General features: G+C 32.3%; 3 protein-coding genes across 4 annotated transcripts; 1 reads left to right on the plus strand and 2 right to left on the minus strand.

Annotated features, from left to right (window-relative positions):
- Nucleotides 1–5,004: 5,004 nt before the first annotated feature.
- LOC146888235 (uncharacterized) lies at nucleotides 5,005–5,631 on the minus strand. The gene has a single exon (XM_085670022.1). It carries the CDS (start codon nucleotides 5,629–5,631, stop codon nucleotides 5,005–5,007), a length of 627 nt encoding a protein of 208 aa, XP_085526148.1.
- A 10,379-nt stretch (nucleotides 5,632–16,010) lies between these two features.
- Nucleotides 16,011–21,139, plus strand: LOC114173520 (extra-large guanine nucleotide-binding protein 1-like). Of its 2 annotated transcripts, none has more exons than XM_028057977.2 (8): nucleotides 16,011–17,388; nucleotides 17,547–17,684; nucleotides 17,779–17,883; nucleotides 17,977–18,147; nucleotides 18,266–18,443; nucleotides 18,670–18,917; nucleotides 20,019–20,182; nucleotides 20,323–21,139. In XM_028057977.2, exons 1-8 carry the CDS (start codon nucleotides 16,315–16,317, stop codon nucleotides 20,912–20,914), a joined length of 2,670 nt encoding a protein of 889 aa, XP_027913778.1. In that variant the 5' UTR covers nucleotides 16,011–16,314; the 3' UTR covers nucleotides 20,915–21,139. The 2 variants fall into 2 exon arrangements, with proteins under 2 accessions (XP_027913778.1, XP_027913779.1); XM_028057978.2 differs by having other exon boundaries at nucleotides 18,673–18,917.
- A 970-nt stretch (nucleotides 21,140–22,109) lies between these two features.
- Nucleotides 22,110–22,684, minus strand: LOC146888236 (uncharacterized). The gene has a single exon (XM_085669748.1). It carries the CDS (start codon nucleotides 22,514–22,516, stop codon nucleotides 22,298–22,300), a length of 219 nt encoding a protein of 72 aa, XP_085525874.1. The 5' UTR covers nucleotides 22,517–22,684; the 3' UTR covers nucleotides 22,110–22,297.
- Between the last annotated feature and the right edge of the window lie 2,650 nt (nucleotides 22,685–25,334).

Genomic DNA, 25,334 nt, shown 5'->3' on the forward strand with positions numbered 1-25,334 from the left:
TCATTTTATTAAAGAACTTAAAGAACTTGGAGAGGAAATTACGAGACATGATATTTTATAATTGTTTAGAAGTTGTTAGAAATTTTAGTAGTTTCCATGTTGAAGTTTCTATAAAATTCGAAGTTTCTAGAAAGTTACAGGTGTAAAAAAGTGGGAAGATACATGAACTCACTTAAACTAATTCATGATCGATGAGGTTAAGCAACTTCATGTACATAATCATGTTATTACGTCAAAGTTATAACTTCCTCCACATATCATTTTAAAAATTGTTCCATATGCTTTCTTTACCAATTTCTTGAAGGCTTACTAAACTTCTCTCTATCTATAAATAAAAGGGTTTTTCCATGCACTCTTTACACTTGAAAATGAATTGAATTTGAGAGAATTTTGGGTGGCTTGAAGGGTATGAAACTTTTCGATGTACTTATAGTTGGGAAACCTAGGTAGTGTTTTTTTATTTTTTTTCGATTTTCTTTCCTTAATCCAATTTTGGTTTTTTCATTTTTGTTACTTTGTTCCTTGATCTTATAGTTGGTTGAGTTTCCATTAACCTTACCACTTACATGGATTAAATTCTTTGAGTTGGTAGATTTAACTTATGTTTAAATAAATATTAAATCATAATTTTTTATATATTGACACATAATTCACCGTCGTTAATTCAATATATATTATTTCATAATTAACTCTCGTAACTGATAGCTAAAGGAATCATATGCATACATCCATCTCGTAATTCAAAAAATTAAAAAATTATAATATCATAGATAATTTTTTTATTGTGTAGATGATTTATTTTTATATATTATATTGTATAAGACTGAGATGATCTCGTCTAACACCACAATGACATATCAAGCTACTACTATCATGTGTAAGTGATGCTCATGTCAGTATAAGTTACTACTATCATGTCAGTCTAGAAAAGGTAATAACAAGTTTGTTTACTATTACAACAGGGTATTTATTAACATTTATTAGTATATCTTAATTTGTCTAAAATAAGTCAATATAATTAATAAGGATCACAAGTATACAAAGGTGTGTCATTTTCAAGTAAAGTGAATCTTGAAAATATATTTTTACTAAACTAGGTTACTTATATCACCTTAACTAACTTCAGCGTCAAAGTGTTTGTAGATATCCTCCACCTCTTACGATTCATTCAAGATGCATATAAAGACATATTAGACAACGTAGCAGGAGTATTCCAAAATTTGCAGGACAACTCAGTTCCACACAATAACATTTAGTGCCTACCATGGTGTCGAGGTTGGGAAGACATGTTGTGGACAAAGAAAATGAAAGGGGGTCAGAATGTGGCATTGTTGGACATGCAAAGACAATTAGAAATGATGAGACAAAAAAATGAAGAGGAGATAAACACTTTGAGGAAAGAGAACTAAAGGATGCAAAGACAACTAGTAGAATCCTCTCGGCATACCAGACATAACGTTGACAAAGAATGATGGAGGAGGAAGACACATCATTGAAGGAAGGATCTCGGGTGAATACCATCACTAATAAAACCTCTGTAGGGATAAGGACATCACGACGTCATCCTTTTGTGGATGGATTATGGAGACCTAGCTTCCTCCAGGTTGGAAGGTTCTAACCATGGACCAATAGATGTGAGTATAGATCTAGGTGAACTTGACATCTTTGTCACACAAGTTGGATTGTATATATCAGATAACGCCATCGTTTGTCGTGTTTTCGCAACATCCTTGAATGGACTAGCTCTATGTTACTTCACTGATCTTCCTCCCAATTCCATAGATTGCTTTGAGACATTGGTCACACACTTTGGAATACAATTTGAAACTAGCAAGCCTTATCACCTTACCTATTTGCCCTTGGTCAAAATTCGCCAAGAGAAGAATGAATTGTTATGGGTGTTCATAGAACGCTTTGGCAAGGTAGCATTGAATATACACAATTTAATTCGAATGTAGCACTACATCATCTCATCACGCCTGTACATATTGCAGACAATTTATGCAAGAAGCATATGGCTGACATGGATGAACTTAGAACTCGAGCTGCAAAGTTCGTGTAAAATGGAATAGCTAAAAGAGTTTCGCAATGCTACTAGAGCGGAAACTCGTGAATAAAGACCTTCGAAAAGGGAGAGACCATTATAGCCAAACAACAGGTTTAAAGAGGCAAAGCAACTGAGATATAGCCATTATACTCTGTTGACTTCTGTGACACCCCGACTACTATACTAAATAATTATTTCTTGATAAAAAGATATGGAATTAATAATTTTTTTTTCCATAAGATTATCCTTGAGAGAACATTAATAATAACATAACTTCATATTCATATATATAGTTTATATCTCTATAATTGTTCATGAAATATTACAAAAATATATATTTGTAAAATATTAAGAGTTCTACATCAGAATAGAAGATTATCTATATTTTTAATATCTCCTAAACATATTAATAGAAATTATCCATGAGTCAATCTTCAGAAGATCCACCAATAATATCCCGAACAACTCTCATTGAAAGAAAAAAAATATGAAAGGAGTGAGGTCTTTATAAGCCTTAAATATCAATCTTAATAAACTCAACAAACAATGCAGACACCGGGGGCCTAGATTTGGACCTATAACCACCAAACTTGATCTTGTTTTACCAGACATATGGATCCATATTCCACTTCTGATGATCCAATCTGAACATCAAAAGTTGCTTTGGGAAGTGATTAGGTAGTTGAGTATTTCTCATAAAATATTGGTACAATCATAATTATTTCTTTCTCGAGAATATTAGCCATTCATCGGCTCACAAAAGAGATATATACTCACTACCTAACCTTGGCGATGCCGAGCAGGTATCGGATAGTCCCAAGTTTGGCCTATGAATATCCTAGTCCAGGGCGCTATTCTGAACTATCCAGATATTCACCTACTTGGTAAAACTTCCTTAGACCCCACCATGGTCCCTGCCTTTCATCCCGCAGTGTACCAAACTGTGACTTCCCAAATACAAACACTTTGACATTGGTTTAATCTCATCTTATTGAAACCAGACTTAACTCTTACTTAACTGACATACTCTTGGATATTTTCAAAGGTCATTAAATGTGATGACTATCAATTCATGTCATTGTATAAACTATACAAAGAATATAAAACAACGATAAAATGTACATACAATTTTCTTACATCCAAGCTCACTGAATAAAATAATATATACTTTCACTTCACATTTATTTATTTTTAATTGTAAAAATAATGATAAAATAAGAATCAAAGCAAGAACTTTAAATAAATAATTAGATAAGGGTAAGAACGTTATAAATAAACAAAAATATAAATTAAACAGGACCAGTACGTAATTGGAGATTAAATAAAATAAATAAACAGGACCAATGCATAACTGGAGATAAATTAAATTAAATAAAATAAATAAATAGGATCAGTGCGTAACTGGAGATAAATAAAATAAACTAAATAAACAGGACCAGTGCGTAACTGGAGATAAATAAAATAAAATAAATAAACAGGACCAGTGCGTAACTGGAGATAAATAAAAAATAAAATAAATAAATAGGACCAGTGCGTAACTGGAGATAAATAAAATAAACTAAATAAAAAGGACCAGTGCGTAACTGGAGATAAATAAAATAAAATAAATAAACAGGACCAGTGCGTAACTGGAGATAAATAAAAAATAAAATAAATAAATAGGACCAGTGCGTAACTGGAGATAAAAATAAAATAAAATAAATAAATAGGACCAGTGCGTAACTGGAGATAAATAAAAAATAAAATAAATAAATAGGACCAGTGCGTAACTGGAGATAAAAATAAAATAAAATAAATAAATAGGACCAATGCGTAACTGGAGATAAATAAAATAAAATAAATAAATAGGATCAATACATATTTGGAGATTAAATAAAATAAATAAATAAACAGGATCAGTATATAATTGGAGATTAAATAAAATAAATAAATAAACAGGATCAATATATAATTGGAGATTAAATAAAATAAATATAAGAGGATAATAAATGAAAATAAGTTAAATGAAAGTAAAAAGAATAATATATGAGTCAAAATAAATAAAAGATTAATATAAAACCCATGAGTTTATCAAGATTAATATATAAGAGCTTAACCTCACTCCCCCCTTACCTTATTGATCGAAGAGCACACTAATAATAGTTGTAGAAGACTAAGATCTCTTTGAATGTTGCTCTAAACTTTCTTTCCCTATTTTTCTCTTTCCCTCTCTCACTCCCCCTTACCTTATTGATCGAAGAGCACACTAATAATAGTTGTAGAAGACTAAGATCTCTTTGAATGTTGCTCTAAACTTTCTTTCCCTAGTTTTCTCTTTCCCTCTCTTCTTTCTCTTTCTCTTTCTCTCTCTTCTTTCTCTTTCTCTCTCCTTTCTTTCTCTCTCTCTTTTTCTTTCTCCTTCTTTCTTCTTTCTCCTTCACTTTTTACGTAACTTCTTCATCCATATTCATATATTTATATATGCCTATCCATGTGCTAAAGTCATCATTGCTTTTATTAATTAAAGAGATAATGTTTATCTCTTTAGTTTTTTTTTTCTTCTTATCTTATCTTATCTTATCTTCTTTTTCTTCTTTTTTTTTCTTTTCTTCTTATCTTTTCTTCTTATCTTCTTATCTCTTCATCTTCTTTTCTTTTTTCTATATTTTTTTTTCTTTTAAAAGATTCTTCATATATTTTTTTTTACACACACCTATTTAATTAAAATAATTTTTCCTAATATATATATATATATATATATATATAATTTGTTTTGTTTTGTTTTTATTGTTATTTTTAATAAGTAAAAACTACATCATGATAAAATATATTTTTAATGTTTAAATTACATCATAATAAAATATAAAGCATTAGTAAAAATAGAATTTTTCTAAGTGTTTTATTTAAAATAAATAATACAGTTTAAAAATAGGGATGTTACATTTCTCCCCTCCTTTTAGGAATTTCGTCCCCGAAATTCACGTGGTTGTAAAAAGATGGGGATACATCTCTCTCATATTGCTTTCTAATTCCCAAGTTGCATCACCTTCATCTTGTTGACTCCACAATACCTTTACCAAAGGTATGTCCTTTCCTCGAAGTTGTTTAATCCTTCGATCTCCAATCCTTACAGGAAGCACATCATAAGTAAGGTTTTCTCGTATTTGTACTATATCAGGTTCTATCACATGAAAAGGGTCATGAATATATTTACGAAGTTGAGACACATGAAAAACATTATGAAGTTTTGAAAGGTTTAGAGATAAAGCAATTTGGTATGCGACAGAACCAATTCTTTTAAGGATTTGATAAGGACCTATGAATTTGGGTGTAAGTTTCCTAGATTTGATAGCTCTACCAACCCCAGTTACAGGTGTAACTTTCAAGAAAACATGATCTCCTTCTTCAAACTCAAGGGGTTTCCTTCGTTTATCATAGTAACTTTTCTGCCTATCTTGAGAAGTTTTCATCTTTTCCCTGATTATTTTAATTTTATCAGTTGCTTGTTGAATTACCTCTGGACCCAAAACTAAGGAATTTCCATTCTCATACCAACACAACGGGGTTCTACATCTTCTCCCATATAGAGCCTCATATGGAGCCATTCCTATGCTTGAGTGGAAACTGTTGTTATAAGTGAACTCTATAAGTGGTAGAAATTTCTCCCAACTTTCAGTTTGTTGTAAAACACAGGCTCTCAACAAGTCTTCTAAAGATTGGATAGTCCTTCTGATTGTCCATCAGTTTGAGGGTGATAAGCTGAACTAAGCCTAACTTTTGTTCCCAAGGCTTTTTGTAAGCTATCCCAAAATCTAGATGTGAAACGAGGGTCTCTATCAGAAATTATACTAAAAGGTACTCCATGTAGTTTGATAATTTCTTTTATGTACAAATGAGCTAACTTTTCTAAGGAAAATCTAATGTTAATAGGTAGAAAGTGAGCAGATTTTGTTAATCTATCTACAATGACCCAAATTGCATCATGACCTGACACAGTCTTTGGTAAACCTGTCACAAAATCCATGGATATGCTTTCCCATTTCCATTCCGGTACATCTAAGGATTGTAGTTCCCCATAAGGCTTTTTATGTTCAACTTTTGTTTTCTGACACACTAGACAACGTGCAACAAACTCCACCACTTCTTTTTTCATCCCAGACCACCAAAACATTTTCTTTAAGTCTTGATACATCTTTGTAGTACCCGGATGAATACTTAAGCTACTCTTATGAGCTTCCTCCATTATCAACTTTCTCAACTCTTCTTTTGCAGGTATGTAAATTCTATCTCTAAACTTGATGATTCCATTTGAATCTTTGTGGAATTCAGATTCTTTTCCTTCAACTTTTGCTATCAACTTTTCTTGCAAAAATTTATCTATTTCTTGAGTTCTTTTTATTTCTTCTAAGAATTCACTTGATATTTTTAACATTCCTAAGCATATGCTATTAGGTCTAAGTTTTACAACTAAGTTCAAGTCTCTGAATGATTCTATCAAATCCAATTCCTTCATCATCATCATGGATGCATGTATAGACTTTCGACTCAAAGCATCCGCAACAACATTTGCTTTTCCAGGGTGATATTGCAACTCAAAGTCGTAATCCTTAAGAAATTCCATCCATCTACGTTGTCTCATGTTTAGCTCTTTTTGATCAAAAAGGTATTTCAAACTTTTATGGTCACTAAAAACTTCAAACCTTGCTCCATACAAGTAATGTCTCCATATTTTCAATGCAAACACCACTGCAGCTAATTCTAAATCATGTGTAGGATAATTAAGCTCATGTTGCTTGAGTTGTCGTGAAGCATAAGCTACAACTTTTCTTTCTTGCATCAACACACATCCTAATCCTTGTCCACATGCATCACAATATACCTCAAAATTTTTTGTAGGGTCAGGAAGGATTAAAACAGGTGCAGATGTTAATTTTTTCTTCAATTCTTGAAAACTAAACTCACATGCTTCATTCCATTCGAAAGGTTTTCCCTTACGTGTTAACTTAGTCAAAGGCAATGCTAATTTAGAAAATTCTTCAATGAATTTTCTATAGTAGCCTGCTAATCCTAAGAAACTACGTATTTCTGTGATATTCTTTGGTTGTTCCCAAAGCAATACTGCTTGAACCTTTGAGGGGTCAACTGCAATGCCATTTTGTGATATCACATGACCCAAAAATTGAACTTCTCTCAACCAGAATTCACACTTTGACCATTTTCCATACAATTATCTTTCTCTTAGAATTTGTAACACAATCCTCAAATGCCTCTCATGTTCTTCATGATTTTTGGAATAAATTAAAATGTCGTCAATGAAAACAACCACAAATTTATCCAAAAATTCATGAAAAATACGGTTCATATAATCCATAAAAATGGCAGGAGCATTGGTCACACCAAAAGGCATTACCAAGTACTCATAATGACCGTATCTTGTCCTAAAAGTTGTCTTTTGAATATCTTCCGCCTTGACTCGAATCTGATGATAACCAGATTTTAAGTCAATTTTGGAATATACCACAGCACCTCTCAATTGATCCATCAAATCATCAATCCTTGGTAGAGGGTATTTGTTCTTAATGGTGATTTTGTTAAGCTGACGATAATCCACACACAACCTCATAGTGCCATCCTTTTTCTTGACTAACAATACTGGCGCACCCCAGGGAGAAACACTAGGTCTGATGAATTGTTTATCCAACAATTCTTCTATTTGTTTTTTTCAATTCTGCTAACTCTAGAGGTGACATCCTATAAGGGGCTATAGACACAGGTCTTGATCCTGGTACCACGTCTATAGTGAATTCTATTTCTCTTTGTGGAGGTAACCCAGGAACATCTTCAGGGAAAACATCAAGATACTCACAAACAACAGGAAACTTATTAATGTCTGGAATTTCCTTGACTTTTAAAGAAGTTAAGATCATGTATACTTGAGATCCTTTTGGGATTTCATTGTGGTTGGTAGTACTCTCTTTTAATTCTTTTGAGTCAAAAACTTCACCTATGTGTGATTCAAAAATTAAAGTCTTATCGTGACAGTTTAGGAGAACATGGTTGGAAGATAACCAGTCCATTCCAAGAACAATATCCAAATGAGACAAGGGTAGACATATAAGATTTACAGAAAATTTTCTATTCCCTATAGAAATATTGCAATTTGTACATGCAAGTGAAGTCGTGACTGGAACATTGGTAGGAGTAGACACAGTTAAATCATATGGCAATAAAGAGATAGGTAACTTTAAATGTTTGACACACTCATGTGATATGAAAGAATGAGTAGCACCTGAATCATATAGTACATTAACGAGGTGACCATTTATGATGCATTTACCTTGGATTAGATCTTCAGATTGAACAGCTTCAGTACCATTCATCGTGAAGACTCTCCCAGTTGTCTTTGGTCTTCCAAGTTGATTATTTCCTTTGTTGTTGCTTCCCCCACTTCCTTGCTCCTTAATTAACTCTTTGCATGCATTACGATAATGACCCAACTTCCCACAATTGAAGCAAGTTATAGTCCTTATGGTGCAATTTCTTGACAGATGAGGTCCTCCACAGTGGAAACATTTGATAGGGTTGGTTATTCCTGAATTATTGGCAGGAGAGGAATGTCTTTGTCATGAAGAATTCCATGAAGCATGAGATGGACGTTGGTAGGGTTTCTTATTATTGAAATCATTTCTTTTGTGCCTCAAAGGCCCTCCTTGCCTCCATTGAGTTTGCCTTGCCTTAGTATCATCCTCATAAATCCTACAACGGTTTACAAGAGTGGGAAAGGAAGAAATCTCTAAATAACCAACTGCTTGTTTAATATCAGGTCTCAGTCCACTTTCAAACTTGGAACAACGGGAACGTTCATCAACTCTATCATGAAAGTAAGGACAAAACTTTGACAACTCGTCAAACTTTGCTGCATATTCTCCTACAGACATGATTCCTTGACGAAGATTAAGGAATTCAACTTCTTTCCTCCTCCGAAGATCCTCTGGAAAATATTTTTCCAGAAACTTTTGTTTGAAGGCTTCCCAAGTAATTTGTCTCCCTTCATCCTCCAATTGTTGTTTTGTAAATCTCCACCAGTTTTCAGCTTCTTCAACAAGCATAAATGTAGCAAATGTGACTCTATTTGCATCTGCACACGTTATTGCGATGAAAATTTTCTCAATTTCTGCTATCCATGACTGAGCACCTTCAGGATTAAATCCCCCTTTAAATTTTTGTGGATTATTCATGCGAAAGGTTTCTAATCCTTGATTTTCCATGGGTTCAACATTTTGTTTTTGGCTCATATTTTCCAGGACAATTGTCATTCTTTCCAACAACTCATTGGTAATGTTTGGTCCATTATCCATCTTTTCCTGAAAGAATGAACAATTTCCTTAGTTTTCTTTAGATTTTTTTTTTAACTATTGTTAAAACTTATCCTTACTACAAGTATTAATTGTTGTTATTACTTACTTTTATTAGTCTACTTATCTTGCATTTCTCTTTTCCAAGAAAAATGTAAGAACAAACAACTTGCACCTCTACTTACTAGTAGAGACTACAAACATGGAAGACACCATACCCAAGGTCTTGACAGAAAGAACTGCTCTGATACCACTCAATGTGACACCCCGACTACTATACTAAATAATTATTTCTTGATAAAAAGATATGGAATTAATAATTTTTTTTTCCATAAGATTATCCTTGAGAGAACATTAATAATAACATAACTTCATATTCATATATATAGTTTATATCTCTATAATTGTTCATGAAATATTACAAAAATATATATTTGTAAAATATTAAGAGTTCTACATCAGAATAGAAGATTATCTATATTTTTAATATCTCCTAAACATATTAATAGAAATTATCCATGAGTCAATCTTCAGAAGATCCACCAATAATATCCCGAACAACTCTCATTGAGCAGGTTCCTCTTCTGCTCATGCAACGGGTACATATGAAAGAAAAAAAATATGAAAGGAGTGAGGTCTTTATAAGCCTTAAATATCAATCTTAATAAACTCAACAAACAATGCAGACACCGGGGGCCTAGATTTGGACCTATAACCACCAAACTTGATCTTGTTTTACCAGACATATGGATCCATATTCCACTTCTGATGATCCAATCTGAACATCAAAAGTTGCTTTGGGAAGTGATTAGGTAGTTGAGTATTTCTCATAAAATATTGGTACAATCATAATTATTTCTTTCTCGAGAATATTAGCCATTCATAGGCTCACAAAAGAGATATATACTCACTACCTAACCTTGGCGATGCCGAGCAGGTATCGGATAGTCCCAAGTTTGGCCTATGAATATCCTAGTCCAGGGCGCTATTCTGAACTATCCAGATATTCACCTACTTGGTAAAACTTCCTTAGACCCCACCATGGTCCCTGCCTTTCATCCCGCAGTGTACCAAACTGTGACTTCCCAAATACAAACACTGTGACACTGGTTTAATCTCATCTTATTGAAACCAGACTTAACTCTTACTTAACTGACATACTCTTGGATATTTTCAAAGGTCATTAAATGTGATGACTATCAATTCATGTCATTGTATAAACTATACAAAGAATATAAAACAACGATAAAATGTACATACAATTTTCTTACATCCAAGCTCACTGAATAAAATAATATATACTTTCACTTCACATTTATTTATTTTTAATTGTAAAAATAATGATAAAATAAGAATCAAAGCAAGAACTTTAAATAAATAATTAGATAAGGGTAAGAACGTTATAAATAAACAAAAATATAAATTAAACAGGACCAGTACGTAATTGGAGATTAAATAAAATAAATAAACAGGACCAATGCATAACTGGAGATAAATTAAATTAAATAAAATAAATAAATAGGATCAGTGCGTAACTGGAGATAAATAAAATAAACTAAATAAACAGGACCAGTGCGTAACTGGAGATAAATAAAATAAAATAAATAAACAGGACCAGTGCGTAACTGGAGATAAATAAAAAATAAAATAAATAAATAGGACCAGTGCGTAACTGGAGATAAATAAAATAAACTAAATAAAAAGGACCAGTGCGTAACTGGAGATAAATAAAATAAAATAAATAAACAGGACCAGTGCGTAACTGGAGATAAATAAAAAATAAAATAAATAAATAGGACCAGTGCGTAACTGGAGATAAAAATAAAATAAAATAAATAAATAGGACCAGTGCGTAACTGGAGATAAATAAAAAATAAAATAAATAAATAGGACCAGTGCGTAACTGGAGATAAAAATAAAATAAAATAAATAAATAGGACCAATGCGTAACTGGAGATAAATAAAATAAAATAAATAAATAGGATCAATACATATTTGGAGATTAAATAAAATAAATAAATAAACAGGATCAGTATATAATTGGAGATTAAATAAAATAAATATAAGAGGATAATAAATGAAAATAAGTTAAATGAAAGTAAAAAGAATAATATATGAGTCAAAATAAATAAAAGATTAATATAAAACCCATGAGCTTATCAAGATTAATATATAAGAGCTTAACCTCACTCCCCCCTTACCTTATTGATCGAAGAGCACACTAATAATAGTTGTAGAAGACTAAGATCTCTTTGAATGTTGCTCTAAACTTTCTTTCCCTATTTTTCTCTTTCCCTCTCTCACTCCCCCTTACCTTATTGATCGAAGAGCACACTAATAATAGTTGTAGAAGACTAAGATCTCTTTGAATGTTGCTCTAAACTTTCTTTCCCTATTTTTCTCTTTCCCTCTTTTCTTTCTCTTTCTCTTTCTCTCTCTTTTTTCTCTTTCTCTCTCCTTTCTTTCTCTCTCTCTTTTTCTTTCTCCTTCTTTCTTCTTTCTCTTTCACTTTTTACGTAACTTCTTCATCCATATTCATATATTTATATATGCCTATCCATGTGCTAAAGTCATCATTGCTTTTATTAATTAAAGAGATAATGTTTATTTCTTTAGTTTTTTTTTTCTTCTTATCTTATCTTATCTTATCTTCTTTTTCTTCTTTTTTTTTTCTTTTCTTCTTATCTTTTCTTCTTATCTTCTTATCTCTTCTTCTTCTTTTCTTTTTTCTATATTTTTTTTTCTTTTAAAAGATTCTTCATATATTTTTTTTTACACACACCTATTTAATTAAAATAATTTTTCCTAATATATATATATATATAATTTGTTTTGTTTTGTTTTTATTGTTATTTTTAATAAGTAAAAACTACATCATGATAAAATATATTTTTAATGTTTAAATTACATCATAATAAAATATAAAGCATTAGTAAAAATAGAATTTTTCTAAGTGTTTTATTTAAAATAAATAATACAGTTTAAAGATAGGGATGTTACAACTTCTAACATGGCTCGGATTTTGGAAGAGGCTCTAAGTGCCAGCCTCATCTCAACTCTCAGAAAACTGTCTACACTCAATATGGCGGATACTACAAAACATTGTACAAATCATTGCAATTATAGGCATACCATTGAGGATTCCCATGCCTTGAAAGATAATAAGATAGCGGAACTGATACAAGCTGGACATCTTCATCATTTTGTGAAACGAGATGACAAAAGTTATTCAAGAAGGAATGAACGAGAAGGTTGAGATGATGACAGGTCTTGTCAGGTAGCGTGGTATCGAGAAAATAGGGAGGAAAACTTAAGAAGAAGAGTTTTTGAGAAAGCCAAGGGTCGAGAACCTCATGAAACACCTCTCAAGGGTGTCATTAACATAATTATGGGATGTTTTTCAAGAGGGTGAAATAGTGGACACAAAAAGGTTATATAAACATTTTCCTAAAATAAGCCAATGTAATTAATAAGGATCATAAGTGTACCGTATGACCTATCAACACATCAGCCGGCCCCTCGGCCAGACAACCCAAGGATAAGCTGCCGAAGGCCACTCGCTACAGGTGGATTATCCAACAGTTGGGGTTCAAAGTTGTAAACTTTGTTGATGTGGCAATTTCTCCGGAGTGATTTTAGGGAGCTCACAACCGAATGGCCCCAAGGAAAATCACACTGAGATCCTTCTTAATGTGAGCATCGACAAACACTGGCCATGATTTGTCATTCTCATCCAACATTTGGGCACAAGAACATGGCCGATCGGTATGCGAATGCCTAACATTGTGAATCAAGCGGACCAGACAGGTAAAATCTGTAGTAAAAGTAAAGCAGGTCAGTAATCAAATTTCAAAAACAATTGGGTCGTGATTAAGAAAACCTTAATCACAGGCCCATATAAAAAAACTATAAATAAGATCCCAAAGTAAGTTGGTAAGGACTTTTGCCTCGCATTTATTACAACATTAATTGCATTCACCATAACGGACTTGAACTGACTTAAGCATTAGAACCTAATTGACATGTATCCCGATCGTCTAGACAACCGAACGAGAGGAAAGGAAAGCACACCGAACAGGAGAAGTGAGAAGAAGAAGAAGAAGGAAAGTTTAGTGAAGACTAATTGAGTGTTTTAGATAGGTACTTGATCTCTATACCCAAAACAATAGGTATATAAAGGTGATTCATTTCCGTGTAAAGAGTATCTTAAAAATTTATCTTTGCTAAACTAGTTTACTTATATTACCTCAACTAACTTGAGTGTTGACAACTTAGTTCCACACGAGAACATATACAATTACTTAAATTTACTTAAAAAATAAAATAGTAAAAAATTATGTACGCCAAAAAAATTAATTAAAAAAAATTCTTGACAATTTTCATAGATAACGATAATTAAATTCCATAATCATATAAATACTAAAAATTAATAACTCATTGAAAATAATATAAAAATATTAAAAGTTTACATGACATCTAACTAATTTTAATCTTAAACTAATTGACATGAGAATGAGTTTGCATCAATTTGACTTGTTATGATCCATTTGGATAAGTGTGTATTAAATCTGAATACTTTCTACAACATCATTCTAACAATCATATTTAAAGGTCAAAATACGAAAAAAAATCCCAAATATCATGCAATATAGTATGATATCAGCGGTCTTGACTCCTAATAAAAAAATGTATTTATTTTCCGATTAGGATACTGGACCTGATTACATATATTTACTGTAATATAAAGATTTGATATAAAAACTAAAATCTGAATGCTCTTATGGAGTATCGAATTTTTCTTTCTCTAAAATATTAATTATTTTTAAGTTTAATAATTTTTATTTTTTTTCCTGATAATAATATATGTTCGAGTACATTGCATAGTTCCATAATATATTAATATATTTAGGGTTGGAAGATTAATGCTACCTATCATCATTATACCCAATAGTCTAATTTAAAAAGTTAAGATGAAGATAATTTAAATACATATTCATAATTCAATCCTTCAAAATGTCTTTAAAAATAAAATCATGAAATTCAAACTCCGAAAGGAATCTCAAATATAATTGATTTATCATAAGAATATTATTTCAACAAACTTAAAATCTAGAAGAATATATATTATTAAAAAGTTGTTTTAGTTATTTTAATTTTGGAAGAAAGATAATTTATATGGGTGGTATGGTTCCACAATCAGAAAACAAAGTTTTGCTTTTTGTCAAAAACCGAAAAAACGTGGCTGTTTCTTGAGACAGTTGTTGCATTCCGACCAGTGACTGAATGGACACAAAATGCGTATCATGCCCTCTAAACTTCAAGTCAACCTCGTCTTCTATTTCTATTTATTGAATTCTCACCACATTCGCCGTTCCCAACAACCAACCACCGCTTATGTTTTAACAGACACTTATATTTCTCATAACCCTTTCAGAACTAATCTCTGTTTAAGGTCGTTTTAAAAAATTAAGGAAATTGTTCAATCTTTCCGTTTTAATTGTAACTTTTGAGTAAGTTATATCTATCATATAGTAGTTTAATTATCATGACATGTGTTCAATATCTTCATATATTCTTATGTTTTGACGAAAATGTATAATTTTTGTATGGGCCCATTCTTTTGTCGTTTGTCTTCTGCGTGTAAATTCACGCGGTTAACGAGACTTGTTTTGGTTTTTCTTTGTACACTTTTGGTAGTACAAAACGTGATAATATTGATTTTAGTAAAATCTAAAGTAATAATACTACTACTCCATCCCATTCTGACTTATACGTTTAATCATAAAGTTTGGAATAAAAGTAGGGTAGGGATGATGATGAGGGTAACGGTTTCATTCTCTCATTTGAAACAAAATATTCATATTTGTATTTTGTATATTTAATGTTTATGATTTTTTTATATTTTTTATTTAACAGTTTCATTGTCTCATTTGAATAAAATATTCATATCCGTCTTTTTCTTTTACTATTTTAATTAAGTAATTTTTTATAAAATGAAAATCACATTAAAAAAATACATTTTTAATATTAAATATAAAAAATTATAATAATACAAATATTAAATAATTGTCTATTAATTATAGAAAAAAGTAATAAAAATAATCAAAGATAAAGATAAAGAGTATTGAGATAAAATAAATATGTATGTAGTTATTACTGTTCTCATACTTAATTTTAAAAAATAAGTATTATTTATACTTGTACTTAATTAATGTAATTTACTTTTATCAAAATTAGACGATTTCGAGAATACTCACCAATACAAAATTATTTGCTTGTGTCTTTTTTAACTTTTTTTTAAGTTTATAAGCAAAAGAATGCCATTGACTTTCACATATTTGAAGTTGCTTTCCATGTTGAATTAAATGTAACAAATTTGGGTTCATAAAATTTGCACATGTAAAGTGAACAAAAATAACTTTTCAAGTGAAATAATTTGATGAAAGAGTTTGAGGTTTAAAGAAATACTTAACAAGAGAGAAGGTGAATTAGCAGCAGCACGTGACGTTAACGAGGTGGTTTGAATAACACGGTACTTTGAAGCATTCTTCTGAGTCAGCATGCATTTTCCTCGAAATGTTAGGAACACGTCCACTGCTTATACTACATACCTTAATTTTCTCTCACTCTTTCCACTTGGGTCAACCATTGTTTCTTTACTTCTCACTCCTCCTCCTTCCAAGTCCACCATTCTGTCTCCTACTTCCAATTTTCCTTCTCTCCTCTTTTTTCTTTTCTCACAACACCACAATTCTCTCTTTTCCAAAATAGCACACATCTTCTGAGGCCTTATTTCTGTGTTTTTCCATCATGGGGTTCTCATATTTCCCTCCTTTCAAAATGGGCTTTCCGCAAAAAGGATTCTTTTGAGATGAGTTGGTGAGTTCTGTGCTGTATTTACTTCGGGTTTGGCCTCAATTTGGACTGCATGAAATGGCTTCTCTTCTGAGAAAGTTAAGGCCTTCTTCTGCGCCTGTTGCTGCCGTGAAAACTGAAGACAGCATAAACAGCAGCTATGAGTACTCCATTGCCATGGTCTACAATGGCCCTCCTCTCTGTTACTCCATTCCTGAAATTCCTGCTTTCAAAATCGACCAAATTCCAGTTGCAACCATTGCTTCTCTCTCTCACGATGACTTCTCTGTCCCAGTAATCCAACCTCTCAGCAAAAGCCTTAACAAGAGGAAGCAGAACCCGTGCTCACCAGATTCTGCTGTTCCTCAAAACTTGGATTCTCGTACGATTGATTCACCCGCACTTCTGTCTGGTACTGATGGTGATGATGATATGCACGAGAGTTTGGAGACTTTGAAAGTTCCCTGTGCTAGAGATGGCGCCATTCTTAACATAACTTTGGACACCACAGAATCAGGTCCAGGTTCAGGTTCAGGTTCAACCTCTCTTTTTGCTTCCTCTGATGGGATTTGTTCTTTGGGAGAAGAGGAGCAAGCAACAAGTCCGAAGCATGTGAAGCGTGTTTCTGCCGTGACCTTCTGTGATCCTGAGTCAAACTACATGGAGAGCGATAGTGATGAGTTTGGTGATTCTCAGGTTGAGAGTGTTCCTGTGATGGAACGCGCAGTGAGACCTGGGAAGAAGGGTTCTTGCTATAAGTGCCTAAAGGGGAACCGATTCACACCGAAGGAGGTTTGCATTGTTTGCAGTGCAAAGTATTGTCGCAGCTGTGTGGTGAGGGCCATGGGGTCCATGCCACAGGGACGAAAATGTGTGACTTGCATTGGATACAGAATTGATGAAAGAAAAAGGAGGAAACTGGGGAAATCTTCGCGGATGATGAAGCAGTTGCTTTCTGAGTTGATTGTGTCTGAAGTCATGGATAATGAAAAGTCTTGTGAAGAAAATCAAATACCACCAGAGCTTGTTTTTGTCAACTCACAACCTCTGGATCGGGAACAGCTTTTGTTGCTTCTGAATTGTCGAAATCCACCAAAACATCTTAAACCAGGATCCTATTGGTATGATAAAGCATCTGGATTTTGGGGAAAGGTGAAAACTTTATCTCAACAAATACTTACTTTACTTCACTCTGTTTAGGTCGTGTATGGGTGAAAACTTTATTAAACTCATGTTCAACAAGCTCTTATTATAATCTGAAAGGTTATGTCTTAAATTTGAACATAACTTTATTAAATTTGACTGTGCAGGAAGGTCAACCACCCAGTGAGGTTATCAGCCCCCAGCTGGTTGTTGGAGGTCGCTTGGACAAGTATGCAAGCAATGGAGACACAAATGTGATTATAAACGATCGCCTGATTACAAAAAAGGAGTTATGGGTACTGAAGGTTGTTGTCTTGAACAATATCCTATTCTATTGCTGCTTGCACATATATTTTTTATAGTATTAATCAAACTTTTGCACTGCATTGATTGTTGCAGTTGGCTGGAGTGCCGTGTGAGGGAACACCAAACTTTTGGGTGAACGCTGATGGATCATACAGGGAAGAGGGACAGAAGAATGATAGGGGGTGTATATGGGAAAAGGTGATCATTATTGAGATGCATGCTTCCTTTCCTTGTTTGGTTTTTTATAGCAATAACACCGCTCACTAATATTTTTGGATTTCCCTTTTGCAGCGCACAGCAAGGTTGGCTTGTGCAGTTCTGTCTTTGCCAGTTCCTTCTAAGTCTGCAACTCTTTCTTGTGAAGGTGAAACACCAAACAAAGACAGTCTTCCTCGGAAAATACTTCACAAATTTCTACTTGTTGGTTCTGTCAATTCTGGTGCATGTACTATATTTAAACAGGTAGATTTCTCCTTGAGAGAACTCATTTTTTCTTTTATTCATGCGCTGTACTATACTTTTTCTTTATGCTTTTAATCAAAACCTTCATTTTGAGTGACATTAAAGACTTGATTTTTAGGCCAAGCTTCTGTATAATGTGCCTTTCTCTGAAAATGAGCTCGAAAATATCAAGTTGGTGATCCAAAGCAACCTGTTTTCCTACCTTGGTATTCTGCTGGAGGGGCGTGCAAATTTTGAAACTGAGTTTTTGTTGAAGAATAGGAGAGAAAGGCCTGTGGCTGAATCCACTTCATCAGGTAATCAGTTCTCCCTTCTATAAAAGGTTAACCAGAAGGCCATTTCTATCTGGACTTTGGATGAAGTAGGGGGCAACAATTTTTTGAATATCTTCCTTTGTCTAAATTTTCTGGATAGTGTAGACTGTTGAGGAAGTTCTTAATTAGATGATAGAAGAAGCTTGTCTGCTATTAGTTGGATTGGGGATACGTGTTATGCAGAGAATTCATTAGTTTTAATTTGCAGCAGAGAATATCAGCAGTGATGAAGTTGAAACAACTCCCTATTCCATTGGCCCACGACTGAAAGCTTTCTCAGATTGGCTACTGAAATACATGGTGTCAGGTAACCTTGATGCAATATTTCCTGCTGCTATACGTGAATATGGACCACTTGTGGAAGGTGTGTGGAAGGACAAAGCCATTCAAGCAACGTATGACAGGCGAAATGAACTAGAAATGCTACCTAGAAGTGCAAACTATTTTCTGGACCGGGTAAGTTAATACTAGACAATAAATTGGCATGGTGTTTGCATCGTTGATTAGTTGACACATAATCAGATGATAAAACTAGACAATAAATTTGGATAAGATCTCAATGAAGCTTTATCCTTGTATTATTAGTACAGTTATAGTCTTGTTTTTTTCTTTTTCTCATTCAATCCCTTTTGAATGCCATGTGTTTCAATGAGGTTCATGTCGGTTAAGTTGATTGATTACTAGAGATTTTGTGAATTTAAGCAGAGGTGAAATTTTCTTGAACTGATAAACTTTAGCTATAATGATCTGATGAACAATTTATTGTCTCAACTCAACAGTAGATGAATAAATTTGGTTATGAATGTGGTAGGTGCATCACATCAATGAACACCAGCTAGGTTCATCATGTTAGGAACAAGGCAATAAAGGAAAGAATAAAGGAGAGAAAAATAGACACAGCTGCTCCATGTCAGTTGGCTTCTGCCCTGTTAAGGGTAGATACAACTTCTTCTGATACAGGTAGTCCTCTATCTGCATCTTCCAGAACCCGAAGTCACTGCCATCAAACTTCTCAATCCTCACCTTCCCTTCTTCCAATGCCATTGCTCTTGCTGCTTTGACGAAAGCTCCTGCTGCTTTTGACCAAAGCTCCTGCTGCGGCTTTTGACCAAAGCTCCTGCTGCCTTTGACCACCTTTGACCAAAGCTTCTGCTGCCTTTGACCAAAGCTCCCACTACTTCTCTAAACTGAGATCCCCAAGAAGAAAAAAATAGAAACCAAATCTTTTCTGATGTGGAAGATCAGACAATGCTGCAACCACAGAGCATACTAAGAAAAATGGCTCTTGATACCAATTGTTAGGAACAAGGCAATAAAGGAAAGAATAAAGGAGAGAAAAATAGACACAGAGAATTTAACGTGGTTCGGCTACAATGTGTATGCCTACGTCCACGACTACACTAGGAAGTATTTGTATTTTTGGTGTATCTTAAAGCTTTACACAGAGTCTCTTATATAGTAAAATAGAGAACCACATCTCACTATTCTAAGCGATGTGGGACTAAATCAAGCACCATAATTCTAACACATCAGAGTCTCATTATCTCTCACATGCAGGCTGTTGAAATTTCCAAGACAGACTACAAGCCATCTGATATGGACATCTTGTACGCTGAGGGCATATCGTTACCCAAAAGCCTCACTTCAATGGAATTTTCTTTTCCTAAATTAAGCACTGAGGACTCTTTGCATGCTGATTATCAACATGACTCTTCTCTCAGGTTCGAGCAGTTCTTATCACAGGAGCTTGTTACTTCTTATTTGAGTTTGCAGCCACTAATGTTTTTAAGTTTCTGGGTGATGTGTTAAAAGCTTTAAGTTGTTAACTGATTTCTTACTCCACTTTTTGTTCCATTTATAGATACCAATTGATCAGATTACATCCTAAAAGCCTTGGACCGAAGTGCAAGTGGTTGGAGATGTTCGAAGACACGGATGTTGTAATATTCTCAGTTGCTTTATCTGACTATGATGAGTACATTACAGACAGTGAAGGTGTTTCTACAAACAAAATGATGGTAGCTAAGGCTCTCTTTGAAAACATCATTGCACACCCAGCCTTTCATAACAAAAAATTTCTCCTAGTACTGACCAAATTTGATCTACTTGAGGAAAAGATTGAAGACGTTCCTCTACGGAAATGTGAATGGTTTAGTGATTTCAAACCATTTATCAGTCCCAATATGAAGAAAGGTTGTAGCAATGGCAATAACCCTTTGTTAGCTCAATCTGCTTTTCAATACATTGCTGTCAAGTTCAAGAGATTGTTCCACTCTCTCACTCACCGAATTCTCTTTGTTTCACTGGTTAATGGGTTGGAACCTGATACTGTTGATGAAGCTCTCAGAAATGGAAGGGAGGTCATGGAGTGGGAAAAATGGGACCCCTCTATTGTAACAGATCCAAAGTCAGAGATTACATCAACAAGCATTGAGGAGCCAAGTTACACATAATTTTAATTTTCTCCAAAATATTTGTACAGAGTTCATGGTTTTTCATGTGGGGATGAAAAGTGATAACAAAGTAAAATTTTGACTAGATTCATTAGGCTGGACCCAGATTATCTAGATATGATCTTGTTCACATGGGTCTCAGTCTTGCAAAATTCTATGTATAGATGTACTTGTACACCACGATACATAAAGGGAAGAACACAGAAAAGGGTTGGCATTTTGGCATCTGTAATGTGGATTGAAGATAATTTGTCTTCTATTTTTTTTGTGAAGAGAAGAGAACGATGTTCACTTGTTTGCACTTAATTGTCTAAGAGGATCAAAATCCATAAGCTAACCTTAAAATAGTAGGACTGTGAAAGAATAGTATAAGTTGAACTCTAAACCAAAGGAAAACAGAGAATATATAAACAACAAATAATCAAATAGAAACGAACTGTGACATGCGTCTATAAAAATATTCTTCAACTCTTGAAGGATTTCTTTCATAAAAGATAAACGAAAAATATATTTTCTGGATACATTCTACCTTTCAACATATGTTTCGTTTACATTTATGCAGTAAATGATGGTAATGACATAAAGATTTTAAATTGGAAATTGAGTTTTGGAAAAGGAAGTATGAGAGAAAGAAATGATGGAAAGATTGGCACTCAAATACCAAATGACATGTTAATAATAAATTCAAGCGACTCTATTGTTACTGTTGTTCATAACACTTGTACATCATCGCTAGAGAGTATTAATGATCTTTCAGTTTTTCCAACACATTTATTTTAGCAAAATAATACTAAGATTCCCATAATTATATATATCTATTAGTATATATATAAAAATTAATATCTATTAGTATATTATGAAGGAACATCGAAGAAAACACAAAAAAAATTCAAAAGAAAATGCAAATTCAAAATTATCTTGTAAAATCCTAACTTTTTGCTATCCAATATAATTTTTTTCAAGCGTTGAATATTGCTTCTTTATTTTGTTTAACATCAATAATTGAAATCGCGAATACACTTTCTTTTTTTAATCTTTGATACACGCATCCCAAATATATTCTTTCAGAACTAAAAAATGGATTCATTGATATTATCGTAAAATTGTTACTGAAGGAGAAACAAGTTTCCCAACCACTAACCCTTTTTAAAAACCTTTAATAATCAATGATATGCTACAACTTTTGAACTAGAGATTCTTGAATTTAAGGTTTCCATAAGCACTTTTATATATATCCTCCAACTTTCAGCATTGCAACAAAAAACCAGCAACTATAGACCAAACATTTCTTCATTCTGGCAACCACAAACATCTATGAACTAAATCATACAACAAGATGAACAAAGAAACAACACTATTTCTGAGAACAAAAAGCAGAAATCATCAGCATGGCACAAATCTATCCAAAAGAAGACACAGTGTTGCCTCTGAGATATTAGTGTCTTTCTGAACAGCCATGATCCCCTTCTGAAGAACCTCATTTTCCACTGCAGATTCGTCTTCTTCTACCTTTTTCCCTTTGAAAAAGAGACTCTTGCTGGCCATAACTTTGTCTCCCAGCTTTGTCAGCTCCCCCTTCCACACCTCTACCATGGCAGCCATTTTTCCCTCACCACTCAACTCTCAGTCACTCACAAATAAAAGTGTGTAATGTGTTTATATAGTAATTAGAAAGAAGAATGAAGCAGGAGGTTTCGTGAGAGAAGGTAAGTTGCAAAGGGATGTTTTGGCAGTTGGTGGATGCAGTGTCACATATCAATTGGATATACTGGTATTATGGGATATTCTTTGCAAGATTTCATGGCTGCTTCGTTGCAAAAGAGTGGTGCATATTTCACTTCGTACTTTTCTCTTTTCGTTACTTTGACTCCGCGTCTATCACTTTATTTTATTATATAATAATGAATATAATAAAAATCAATTAATAATTACCAGTGAACACACATTTGAGATCAATAATATTCACTTTTAAAATTTAAAGAATATACGATTAACTTTAAAATAATTTTTAAATATAAAATTAAAAAAATAAAATATGTACATAAAATAGGTTTTTAAAATAATTGTTAAAAAACAAAAGAGATTTTTAGAATTACCGTTAAAAATAATTTATTTATAAAATAATTAATTTTAAAAATAATAATTAAGAGTAAAATTGAAAAAAAGGATTGTGAATACAAAAGAGAATCTCTTTATATATAGTCATAGATTCACTAAAATTTTAAAAATATATTAATGACAATTATACATTTTTTTCTTTTAGACTATTTCGTTCAAATGATCATGATAATTTTTATTTTTTATAAATTTTTTTTATATTTTCTTTTCATGTGAAATTTTTTTTACTGTTAATTGGAAATGTTCAATAGTGTATTTTTAATTTGTTAATAAACCTATCAATTTTATTTTCTAATTATTCTCATGTTATCAACATTACAAAAAAAATTTCATATTTTATGACAATTTTGTTTTAAATTTTGTGTAGGAAATACTTATAAATTTTGTTAACAAAAACCTTTTGTAGAAAGTTACTCTCAATATTTTTACAAAATATTTTGTATAAAATACTTTTCATAATAAATTTTATAGAAAATACTTACAAGTTTTATAATTTTGTAGAAAATAATTATCAACAAAGAAATTATTTGTCGATTAAGATTCTTAATAAAAATATCAGAAAATTCTTACAAATACTTACAAAGTCTTTTTTTATAAATTTTTTTAACAAATTTGTAAGAAAAATCTTATGTAATATGAGAATTTTTTGTAATGTAAATAATATATTTAAGATCGATGTATTTCAAGAAAAAAAATGTGTCTTTTGATTTGAATTTTCAACAATATCATTTTTATAAATTTGGGATAAAATGGGATTGAATTGAATATAAATGTATCCACTACCGGATATGTTATAGCAGCTGAATATGAAATGTTAGTTTTTATTTTAGAAACTATATAAGAGGATATGTAGTGACGCACTCTCCCACTGTTCCTAAATTATTTATTAATTAAACATTTTAAAGTAAATTAAATTTAATTATTACTAAATTAATTTTTAGAATAATAATAGTCAATAACCATTGGTGAATATTTTTGTTTTAACATAATTGGAAAATAGAAAAATATTTGTTTCTAAAGACGATTATAACAAACCTATATATAGACCATATATATAAGAAAAAATAAGAGATAGTAAGAATGCTAATAGAACTAACATGTTTGAAATTTATAAGTTTTATTACCAAAGGTTAATAAATAATTTTGTAATTTTCAAATAAATATAAAAATTTAATAAACTCATTCGATTATAAATTATAATTATTTATAATTTTCAAGGTGATAATAAGATGCAATTACTTAATTATTCCTTATAATTTATCAAACTTTTTTAATTATTTTAGCACTGTCACCTTAAACCGGAAACTAAAGAATTAAAAATGATCAACATAAATGTAATATTCCAATTTTAGCAGCTTAAGATCTACTAAAAATAAAACATTTTATTATGAAGATTCAGAAAGTAGATAGTCCAATGTATATGGTATATTAGTACAATCATATTATATGGGACTACAATAATATCACACACATACATTTCTCAAGCTACTACTATTTCTTCTGTTTCCAAACTATACTTAACGGGATCTAATCTCGCTTGAATGCCCAAACTGATAGCACCTCAACCACAACAGGCATCACTACACCTGCATCTTCATCTGCTCACACCAATAAGGTGATCATTGCAAAAGAAAACAAACAACACAAAGGAGAGAACACATAAGAAGGTAAGCTAACTGAATAAGAGACTACAATTGCATTATAAAATAGTCCATATGCATACAAATTTCCATATTCAACAAATATAACACCACCATACAACATATTATATTATAAATCAAACTCTTCTAAACTCAATATTATCAGGATACTTGCTCTTGTGTCAGACTAGTGAAGTCATGCACCTGTGGTGAAATAATGAAATAACCTACTCTCCCCGAGCTACCACGCACAAGGTTAATCCCTTTTATAGTCATAAGAAAAATGGAACCATCCTTATGATAGGACTCCCTGCTACTCTCACCACCTAACCATTCTTCTCTACTTGAGTATGAATAGCTAGTAGAGTTCATGATAGCTTCACAAAAATGGAACAATATTGACTGTCAAGGCACACTCTAATGAAACACATCACCAATGGGATTTCCTCCCCAGGAAATACCTTACAATAGTTCACTAGATACCTTTATTTCATAATATAAACCAATCATATACATATATAAAGTACATCAAAACGGTGAAAATCATTTCTCTAACCCCAGACTTCAAAACAAAGATCACACCAGTCAAAATGAAGAATCACGTGCCTAGGATCAACTGTCAAAATTTCAGCTTAATCTGACGGTTAACGAAGCGGGAATCT

Source organism: Vigna unguiculata, chromosome 2 (assembly GCF_037176805.1).
Source record: "Vigna unguiculata cultivar grain cowpea cultivar isolate G323 ecotype 2 chromosome 2, ASM3717680v1, whole genome shotgun sequence".
In the NCBI taxonomy this organism is placed as follows: Eukaryota; Viridiplantae; Streptophyta; class Magnoliopsida; order Fabales; family Fabaceae; genus Vigna; species Vigna unguiculata.

Bases quoted from the DNA above. Each gene is read 5' to 3' on its own strand.
- LOC146888235 (XM_085670022.1), bottom strand. From the start codon at position 5,631: ATGGCTCCATATGAGGCTCTATATGGGAGAAGATGTAGAACCCCGTTG.
- LOC114173520 (XM_028057977.2), top strand. From the start codon at position 16,315: ATGGCTTCTCTTCTGAGAAAGTTAAGGCCTTCTTCTGCGCCTGTTGCT. The intron at 17,685-17,778 runs GTTGTTGTCTTG...TGATTGTTGCAG, and splicing joins AGGAGTTATGGGTACTGAAG to TTGGCTGGAGTGCCGTGTGA. The intron at 18,148-18,265 runs GTAGATTTCTCC...CTTGATTTTTAG, and splicing joins CATGTACTATATTTAAACAG to GCCAAGCTTCTGTATAATGT.
- LOC146888236 (XM_085669748.1), bottom strand. From the start codon at position 22,516: ATGGCTGCCATGGTAGAGGTGTGGAAGGGGGAGCTGACAAAGCTGGGA.